The following is a 10,686-nucleotide window of genomic DNA, read 5'->3' on the forward strand; positions in this document are numbered from 1 at the left end:
GGTGCATTTTGTTACACAGATTTTACATTTATGAAACTGTAGAAGAAATTCAAATAAAAGTCTGAAACAAATCTGGTAATGCTTAAGGATTATTGACTCATTAAACATGATTTAAAGTCAAATACGATCATATTTCTCTAAGAGAACTAATAAAAGGAAAGTTTAAAATGCATTCATTCACAAAACCATCAGAAAATGTTAAATATTAACAAAATTAAACTTTAACATTATAGGTAATATGCAGAGTAAAAAATGAATATAACTGTGAAACAATAGGAAAAATTGAAAGGTTTTTTATTTAACAAATGATACAGATTATTGTGATTATTTATCAAGATGCTAAAATTAATACATTTCTAATTTTTTTCAAGTCCAATTGATTAAAACATACTTTTATTTTGGAAATTAGTATGTAAACAAATGTCTTCAAGTAGAAGACAAGCATTTTCAGATGAAATTAAATATCAAGTAGTTTGCCATAAAAAAAGTATTTGTTACATTTAAATTTAACTTTTTTATGAAGCCAGCTTTTTCCCCCAAACATTTTTATTTATCTCATCTGTATTTTGTTTTTATTTTCTTACTGGTTTCACATCTTAAAAGGATCATACAACTTTTTTCCGTTTATTCCTATTTGAATGACAAAATGAACTGATTTGGCAACACTACATTTTTCACAGATGCTTTTATCCAAAGCCACAAGCCGCAAGGATTTTACAATTTAAGGAAATATGGGGTTAGATGACGGTCAAGTTTGGGATTCGAACCCCTGAACAGCCAGATGCGTGCTCGAATTTTATATTTCCCACTTAAGTTCTGTTAAAATTGTGATGGCTGAGAAGCGAGTGGTAGTCAGATTTATCCTGACCTCTGAACCTTACAACACAGTACTTGTTCTGCAGAGTGCAGCATGGCATGCAGCGACAACAGAGTGAGGAGATGAATGGATGAAGAGGTGGCCGTACGCTCACGCCGACGGCGGATTTGTTCCAAATTAGACTAAAGTCTTGCGTCTGGTAAAGCCTGAGTATTCCATGGAGGGATTTTCCCGGCTACAGTGGGAGAAAAAGAAAAAAATACTTTATTGACACAGACAACACTAAACACATGTTGTCTTTTTTATTTTGTACACAAACTTACAGAGCATGTCAGTAATTCTTTTCACTGCTGATTTGTTCACTTTGAATTCATTGCTCACGGACCTAATGTGAAACAAAGATTCAAACTGTTTAATGAACTAAGGTGACCAAAAACAAAAGACAAATTCTGTTTTTTACTTACGATGATAACTTGGTCAAAGCCTCCAGCCTCCGCAAAGCAGATAAAACATTCTTCTGTAAGTCTGACGAAAGGGCTTCATACGTGTGGAGCTCAGCTGCCAAAAGCAGAAATTCGGTGATAAAACAAGCAGTTTAGTTGCTGAGACTAAAGGTCAGACAAGCATGGAAACACGTTTTACCTGAGAGGAGGAGTTTTGCAGCCAGGCCTCTCACAGCAGGAAGAAACTCTTTTTCTTTGAGGATAACACTCTCAGCCTCGCACAGGTACCCGAACACCAGCTGAACATGAAACCCCTGATTAAAAAGTCTTACTTTTTTATTGCATGTTGAATTAAACAATACACTACGAGGACTAGAGAAGAGCTGACAGTGCAGTGAGTATATTGATCTAATAGGGTACATAGACCTTAACCCTGCTGCATCTGAGAATTGACAGAAAATTTGGGAATTCAGATGTTTGATTTTTTTGCTAAATCCTTTTTATGAGATAGATATTACCAATTATAATACGTTGAGTGAATTGTTAGCATGTCAATATTGACATGGCTGGAAAAATAAAACCACCCACTCTCTCAAATTTGATTCACACATTCTTGAGATGTTATAACTTTATTATAAAGAGATCATTTTTAACCTTTTTTGTATTCTTTCAATGGAACAAAAAGCCATTAAAAAAATACGATTATAAAGTTCACCATTAAGTTTAGAAAATAAGCTAAACTTTTCTTGCCAAGTGTTTTTTCGATATTTTATGGAAGCCCTTCTACTGCCTCTTTACAAGGCAGAAAACATGAACCAAGTTCTATATAACGGCTTTCTAAGGAAAGTATGGATCATGCTAATGAAATAAGTGTCTTAGAAATGTGTATAAAATATTAAGGAATTGGATATATAGTGTTACATTTCCTTTTAGCACAACCTAACATTCTTTTTTTTTTCATTCCTAATACATCTGTTTGGAATTGAGTGGTAGATTTTTTGGTGATGTGTGTTTTGTTTGATACAAAGAGACTATAAAGAAAGAAAGAAAGGTTGAAATTGTGTTTTTTAAAATGCTGGGAGATGAAAAGGTTTGAATTTAAAAGTAGGAAAAGCTTTTGTTGAGGTTTTTTCTGAAAAGTAAAAAAAAAAAAAAAGATTCTTAACCATTTCTTCAGTTAAATTCTAACTGAATTTACAAGAATAACAAAAAATCAGGTCAAAAACATTGAATAATACAATAAACCCATAAAGTTTAGCAGTATTTTTCCTTTTTGGGGAACTAAATTTTCAGACATGGATGCTGGGAAAATTTTTTAAGCCACACAATTGATGACTCATAAAACAGAAATCACAAACAAAAGATAAAAGACCTGGTAAGAGTCGATGAAAGGTTTAAGCAGCTCCTGCAGAAAAGACAGCACCTCCATCCCTCCCTGTGCAACAGTCACTTCCTGTTGGCTGATGTGGACTGCGCCACATTTCTTCAAGAGACTGCAGGCTTCCTCAAAGTCCTAATAAACGAAATGCAAATCAAAAAGAATGAAGCAGCAAAGCACAGTTGTTAGGAACTTTATCAGGTGTTGTTTCGACTCTCTAACATTAACTGAAGGGGTTACCTGTAACGACTCGCCAGGGATGAAGATGAATTCATGGGAAAAAACATCCTGCAGGAAGGAGAAGAAGGCGAAGAGCTCATCTGTAAACAAAATCTCAGAATCAATTGAAGCCAAATCAGAAAATTCTCCAATTTGCTAACAAATTGTGGCGAGCTCTAACCTCTTTGTGTGCATTTGGTAATGTGTATCGCCGTAGCAACCAGTGCTGGACGCACAAACACATGCAAGCATTGATTCCTATAGGACGCCAGCATCAGCGCTGCAGCGGCCGTCCGCATCATGCCTTCCTCTGGGCTGCCTGGATATTTCCTGCTGGGCTCGTCCTCCTGAACCAGGAAGACGCAGCCCGCTTTACGCTGAACAATGCTGCGATGGAGCTCGGCGCTGGATGACATCACATCTGAGTCCGGGACTCCATCTGCAAAACCTTTCTCTTACTTATTTCTACTGATGGACAGGATTTTTTTCATTTCCATTAGAAACTGGTAAAGTCAGACATTTCTGCTGGAGTCTTCTTAGGATAAGTAACTTAGAGTGCATTAATCCACCGAACATCTCCTAAGTGAATGTGATCACTTGTGCCAGCTCACATTCCTCTAATCTGTCTGATCTATCCCAGACCAGGTCAAAGGTCTTCCTACTTACTCGAGGTGTGACAGTAACATTTTGACTGACAGAAAAGCACTCGAGACACAGCTTTACATTTACTCTGTCTGAATCTCTTAGAAGGCGCCACCTACTGGTCATCCAAGATATCTGAAAAAGCAGCTTAATGAAACAACCATCTTTAGAAAGACAATCTTGATGATGGATTCATAAAATTACACACCAGGCCAGTTGAGTCGAGCCCCAAAGTCCAGCGCCAGCTTCCTGAGCCAGAGTGTCTTTTCTGTAAGCTGATGCCACGGCAAACCCTCTTCTGTCAGAACTCGAGTGGGAACCTGCAGCAACAGGCCACACATCAGAGACCAGGGGCTGATTTGAGAGCCCTCTTCCTGTTTCCGAACCACCAGATGGGCTAGCCAGCTCGCACAGGCCTGGGCTTCTGCGGTGGACTTTTCTGGGAGATCTCTGTGGAAAAAAACATTTGAGACACCTTGCTTTAGTAACGTTAAAAATATATTGATTGAAAGAATATTAACCTCCATCTTTGAGTAAATCTAGTATTGCAGATCTTTACAAAAGCACTCTGTTTTAGTTTTTTCTGTACTTTACCTTGGTGTGAGGTTGTACTGGTAGCGATTTATCCTCCCCTCACAGAGCTGCCGCACAGACAGAGGACGGCCAAAGTTGACATGCATGCTGCCGTATTTCTCACTGAGAACTCTGCTGGCCTTCAGCAAACCCTGCAGGGAGAAAGAGAGTTTGTTCAGCACTGAAAACATCCCATTTACGAGCCACGACTCTTCCCATTAACTGCAGTCAAAACAACAATTACTCCTTACAGAAATAATGTAGTATATTTGGAGATTTTTATTAATGAATTTAGTTTTTATCTAATGTTTTCTATTTTTATGGAGCTCGCCACAATAAAATAAACCCTAAAATGAGCTGGTTGTATGTTTTATTGCATATTCCTGCCAAGCTGTGGACAAATCTTAAGGATTTAAATTGTGTCTGGTGTTTTTAACATGTTCTTGTGGCATTATGGACGACATAAAAATAGAATCTTAAGAGAAAAATTGCATTTCTGAGTGTTTCTTTATCCAAATCATGGCGAATCAGGAGCCGGCAAAGAAAAGAAAAGAAAAAAGTTTAAAAAAAAATCCTGTAGTTGTGAAGTAAAGCTGCAATCGGCAGGCCACAAGCTCCCTGCTCAGCTCCATTCTGATGCATCCACTTGCAGACAAATAGATTCATGTACGTCTTTGTTTTCCCCATCCGAGCTGGAATCTGGATCAAAACTGTACGGATGGATTGCCCCAATATTGCTCAGCATTTCTGTCGGTAGATTGTGGTGGGTTGGAGTTGCCGTAAGTTAACAGGAGAGCGCGTAAACAGATGGGTGATGGGAAGTGGGGGCAGGGCTTACTGCATGCCAACGGTCCTGCCTACAATTCAGAGGCGAATTTCTAACGAATTACCGCTGCTCTGCAGAAACTATATCAGAGAAAACAAGGAAGGTTTTAGGATTTTGACAAAAAAATAATTAAAATCTGTTTACAACTGGTTTTTAATTATTGGCCCTATGACTAATGTTGGAGAAATCAGGCTGTAGAAGAACATTGTTTAAAGCCCATAAAATAAGCAGAACGTACCATGGTGCTTTCCTTGGGCTTGGGGACACCCAGTAACTCGTGTGCCAGCAGCGACTCTTCCAACACGCGGTCATAGCTAATACTGATGGGCAGTAATGTGATGTCAAACACCTCTCCTTTAAAGAAGGGCTCCAGCACCATGTGCATCATCCCTGCAGACAAATACAGATACTGTGGAGGAGATGGACACAGCAGCGCCTAGAACTTCTACTGCTGTGTGAGAAAATTATTGGTCAGGTAAACAGATAAAAAATCAGACTAGTGAGGCCAGATTTGTTTGATGAATGAAGAAATTCACATTTGTTTTGACATATTAAATGCTGTTTCTATGCTGCCCCCTGGTGAGTAATTATGGGAATGCATGAAAAATACAAACAAGGAGATATAGTATGTCATACATTTATGAGGGGAAAAAACGATGAGAGCTCACCAAGCTTTGGTGAAAGAGACTTCAGTGTGCGACTTCTGAAACCTTCTACGAAAAACTCTAGAGGAGCAAATCCTTTCTATACAAAAATACAGGAACCGGTTAGTGTTTTCTCCTGAAACAGAACCTGCCAGGATCTCTATGTTCCATACCCTGACAAGGGTTCTGACATATTCCGACAGCACCGCCCAGTAGAGTTTGTCAGAGCCGATGGCACGTCGGATAAAGAACGCCCCTGAACGTCGCAGAATCTCTCCTACAATCTTCATCCCTGCAAGAGCTTCACCGTGGAGAAGGAGGAGACGGGAAATGAGAGTCCTTGCTTTGACCTTTCTGACGACTCTGCTGTGCTCTAATTCAAAGATACTTGCGGATTCCTGCAGCGATAACAGGGATGGGGATGTCATGGATGAATAAGATGTAGGAGATAACCAAGAAGTCCATGTAGCTTCTGTGATTGGGCATCAGGATCACAGGATTCTCCTGAGTCGCGTGATGAAGCTTAACCCACAGAAAATGTACAAAAAAAATTAAAAATGCAGCAAAAAAGTAATTAAACTCAAATGATGAACAAGCAAACATGAGATTAAAGACCCACTCCGATGAAAATTGTGTTATTGGTTATTAATGTTAGGTTGGGGGTGTGAAGAGCTGTAAACTAGCAGAAGAAAGTGTAAATAAATTAATGATGGGAAGTTGGGGCGGGGTAACTCCACACCAGCAGTTCCGCCTACTACTCAGAGGTAAATTTCTAATGAACTCCTGCCACTCTGCAGAAACTACATCCAAGAAAAATGACACAGGTTTTCTTTTTTGGCTGAAAATGGCATAATCATAATTAAAAGAGCCATGGGAACGCTTTAAAAATATTTTAAAAGATGAACTGAGTGGGTCTTTAATTGGATCATATACCCTGTTGAGTCCCTCCATGTTGACAAAGATGGCGCTGTAGAGTCTCTTAAACACTTTGTTAAAGATGTAAGCCATCAGCCTGATAAACCCCAGCTGCAGGTTCTGAGACATTTCCCCCAAAATGCCCCGAGCCTCTTGCTGCACTTCTTCCACAGATAATTGCTTCTCCACGGCAACCTGGAGAAAATGTGAGATTCATTTCTGGTAATGTTTCAGTCAGGAAGCCTTTCCTACATTTTCAGTAGGTCTCACTTCTTTGGTCACATAGCGCAGAAACTGGGACTCCGACACAACTCGATTGAGCTCCACGGTGGAGCAAGGCGGGGCTGCTTTGTACGGCTGGGGGCTGAAGGTCCTGAAGGCAAAGCTGAGATCACTGCTGCGCCTTCTCTCCTCCAGGATATCCAGTAGCTCCTCTTCATCATCGTTAAGCCCGACTTTGGTGAAATCTCTATGCTGAAAAATAGGAAATGTGCCTTAAAAAAAAAGTTTTTGAGTTTGGCTTTTTAAAGTGAAACTGAAAGACTCAGAATGTGTGCATGGAGCCAAAAACATAGGATAGATCACTTTGGAAACTGAAAATACGAGTGAAAAGTGTTTATTTATACACCAGAAAAGATTTATTGCTTTAAAGATCTGGGGTAAAAAAGTAAGAACACTGTGTTATTTTACATTATAAATGCAAAAACAAAGTTGGTGCATCATTTCACCAATTTCAAATCAAAAAATTTGCTTTGAAATGAATGACTCTTTACTTTTACTAAGCTTTTGTGCAATATTATAATTTCATTCTTCATTTAAAAGACAATTAAAAAACTTTTTAAATGTATTTATATTTCAAAATATTACAGACATTAAACTAGGACAAGCTTTATCTGTCATAGAATAAAATAAAAATCTTGTTCTACGTTATCTACTGGTAAACTGAATAGTGGAGGTTTAAAATTGTACTATGACCTTAATAGCGCCCATTAAGCAACAAGTGAGTACTGAGAAGCGCAGAAAAGTAGGTCAAAGTTTCTGCAGCTTTAAGTGCTGTACGGGGCTCAGAAATGGGGCACTCACCTGTTTTCTACAGAAAAAGAAAGAAAGAAAAGAAAATCAAAAGTTGAGCTAGTTTTGAAGCAAATATATTACTAGGTGACTTTATGACACCGTTACGTTTTAAAGGGTAATGACAGCGTCAAACAAGGAGGCAACAAGAGTTAAACACGAGCAGGAAAGGGTTTCAGAATAAACTGAACGTCTTACCATATTAGTCATTGTTTACGAGATCCTTTCAAACTTTGTTGCCAATCTTCTCCAACTTTCGCTTTTATTCCTTTCCTTGTCGCGTTGGACCTCTACGCAGGATCCAGCACGCCAGACCAATCAGCTCGCTCCGTTTCGGTAACTCCTCCCCCAAGCTATGCAGCTATTCGCTCTTGAGGAACTTTGGCACTGAAATGCAGGATTTTCTGTGGGCCAAAAGTCCAATTTAACGGACAGTATATGGTCATTAAACACATGTCAACTTATTTATTTATTTATTTATTTATTTACATGTCTACTTATTTATTTATTAAATTTTTTTGTCTACGTTGACAGAGTTTGCTATGGGGTCCCAAATTGTTCATAATTAAAAAATAAATGACCTTGTGCAATCACAAAATTAACCTATATATATATATATATATATATATATACATATATATATATATACATATATATATATATATATATATATATATATATATATATATATATATATATATATATATAAAATTGTAAAAAAAAATAAAAAAAATCTTCACACGGATTTCAAAAGGAGTAATTCTCTTATTAAATAAATTTCATATTGCTTTAAACACCTGTTCATTATTTTAAAACAGCAATTTAAACTATTCATTTTTAATCATGTTTAATATTGTAACGACCCAGCTAGTACGTCACTATAGTTGGGCTGCTGCTTAACTGGCTGCATTGGAGAGCTGTCTCTGTCCCATTCACCACACGACCCCGGACAGCCTCAGAGAGGAAGAAGCAGGTGGAGAAGGAAAATCTCCTTTTTATCATCAACGCCCGTTTATACGAACACACATAAGCAACCAAACAGCATGGAGGTCACTTCTGCTTCCAGCCCTCTCACTCATTGTTTTCACCCATGATTTCCCACTTCCCCAATGGCTGAAGGCGGGGCTAAGCCCCAGTTCGCTATCATATCATTATAATTCTATGACTTTTTTCACAAACTCGGATTTCAAAATCCATATTTTCCCAAGTAGCTCTGTTTTTGTTTCCCAGTGCTGTTTTTCAGAATGAAGTATTTATTTCACAAAGAGCTTTTTCTGCAGAATAAGTCTCTCTGTCAATCAGTAAAAGTGGGTGGGATCTAAACGCACATTGGCTGATTTCTTATGCCTAGATACCCGCTTTGCAGTTTGTTAGAAAGATAACATATTTCAGCGACATCCGCCATGATCAGCATGCTGACATTAGCTGGTTAGATAGAGACAAACAATCTGTCTGCTGTAGAAGATGCAAACATCAACGACTTAGTTTTTGCTAGTTTAAGAGCAATTGAGCGGGATCGTGTGGACCACACCATGGAGGAGCTTTCTTGAAGCGAAGGTCTTGCACGCCTTGAAGTGCCATTGCCATTCACTGGCGAACCATGGTTTTATTCATCTTGAATTCTCTGGCAGCTGCTGGATTCCCATGTTCCTCCGCGTAGCTGATGGCATTCAGTTTAGACTGTGCTTCATAAGCATGTCTATTTGCAGCATTTTCAGGGTTTCCAAAACGATGTTGTTCAGCTTAATGCACATACCTGCAATTTTGTACTATTTAGGGGGTTGTCTTCTTTCACGTCCTCACTTACCTCCTTACCTTTCTCATGCTGTCCTCTCCTATGTCCTCTTTACAGAAGTCATGCAACAACACCCTAGCCGCACCGCACCATAGGGTGCACTGTACGTTTTGGAGAAAATTTAAGACTTTTAAGTGTGCTGTGAAAATACAGAATACATCGGTATATATAAAATAATGGGATCAGGAGAATCAATAATACACAGCTGTTTTCCCCTACTGGACTAACTGGACTCCGTTCATTTTTCAAAATAAAAGACATAAACACCCCACCGAACCAACCCTAAAACCGCCCAAATGATGCCTACCCCCCCCCCAAAGCCATTTACCCGAAAATTTATAACCAAAACCGCACAGTTGGGCCAAGATTTATTGGTTGATTGAACAAGGTCATATTTGTTTGTTTAATTATGAACAATTTGGGACCATGCAGTTTTGAGAGGTTTTATAAAATGTTAAAGTTTATACATTCACCATCTCTGATGAAATCCCACTCAGTTTGCTGCATTATCTGCATTTTTACATGAAGATCACAGAATTTGAGTTGTAACTAGAGTGGAGCTTTGCCTGATTTTTTTTGGGACAAATTCCACATTTCTTTGACGATGTAGTTGGCTTAATTGTGGGTTTTTATATTTTTATTTTATCTCTGCATGTTTAATCTTTTGCTATGAAACACAACAATAATTTGATATAATCTTGGGGATTTTTGCAGTAAAAAATGACAAAAATCGCCACTTGGTTTTTAGAACAGTTATAGATTCATAGTGGAATTGTTGTTTAGTATAGTCAAAAATATATCTGTTAAAGAAAGAAGCTGAGGTTTTACAAAATAGATGGATTCCAAGCATTGTCATAAAAATGGTTTAAAGATAAATGAACAGAGCAACTTATATAGTTGAAAAAAAGGTAAAGCATATATTTATATTTTTCTAAAGCATCTACAGGAAAAGTGGCCTTTAGGCAGATTTAACGTTAGTATTTCCACTTTTGAAAAAAATTGTGATTGCACAGAATCTTTTTTTATTTATTTAACGGGACATTAAGGTTTAAAGGTCAACGAATGATGCAGAGCAAAAGTCTTTGTTAAATAATTTGCAGCTTCCCATGACAACATAATAGTGTTGATCTGCTTTTCAAGTGATTAATGTGATTAATCACTTGAAAATGAATGTGATTTAGAAATATTTTTATCAGAACACTTTGTCTTGTACTTAGTCATCATGTTTTTATGACTTTACAACCAGTGCAGGCTTGCACAGTGTCTTCATTTTAGTGTAGAACGCCTGCATGCAGGAATATTAAAATCAGCAATACAGGACAAGAAGTTATACCATGATTAGTTTTTTTTTAGCATGCATCGT

General features: G+C 37.9%; 1 protein-coding gene across 2 annotated transcripts; it reads right to left on the reverse strand.

Moving 5' to 3' along the window:
* Window positions 1-277: 277 nt before the first annotated feature.
* On the reverse strand, window positions 278-7,862 carry LOC101166180 (dihydroxyacetone phosphate acyltransferase). Of its 2 annotated transcripts, XM_004083838.3 has the most exons (16): window positions 7,727-7,858; window positions 6,728-6,931; window positions 6,476-6,652; window positions 5,935-6,064; window positions 5,716-5,843; window positions 5,567-5,642; window positions 5,137-5,288; window positions 4,094-4,224; window positions 3,708-3,949; window positions 3,039-3,296; window positions 2,879-2,958; window positions 2,633-2,773; window positions 1,460-1,559; window positions 1,282-1,375; window positions 1,141-1,202; window positions 278-1,052 (listed from the first exon to the last, which is right to left on the reverse strand). In XM_004083838.3, exons 1-16 carry the CDS (start codon window positions 7,736-7,738, stop codon window positions 1,000-1,002), a joined length of 2,040 nt encoding a protein of 679 aa, XP_004083886.2. In that variant the 5' UTR covers window positions 7,739-7,858; the 3' UTR covers window positions 278-999. The 2 variants fall into 2 exon arrangements, with proteins under 2 accessions (XP_004083886.2, XP_020570204.1); XM_020714545.2 differs by lacking the exons at window positions 278-1,052; window positions 1,141-1,202; window positions 1,282-1,375; window positions 1,460-1,559 and adding an exon at window positions 1,566-2,392 and having other exon boundaries at window positions 7,727-7,862.
* Between the last annotated feature and the right edge of the window lie 2,824 nt (window positions 7,863-10,686).

Source organism: Oryzias latipes, chromosome 24, assembly GCF_002234675.1.
Source record: "Oryzias latipes chromosome 24, ASM223467v1".
NCBI lineage: Eukaryota > Metazoa > Chordata > Actinopteri > Beloniformes > Adrianichthyidae > Oryzias > Oryzias latipes.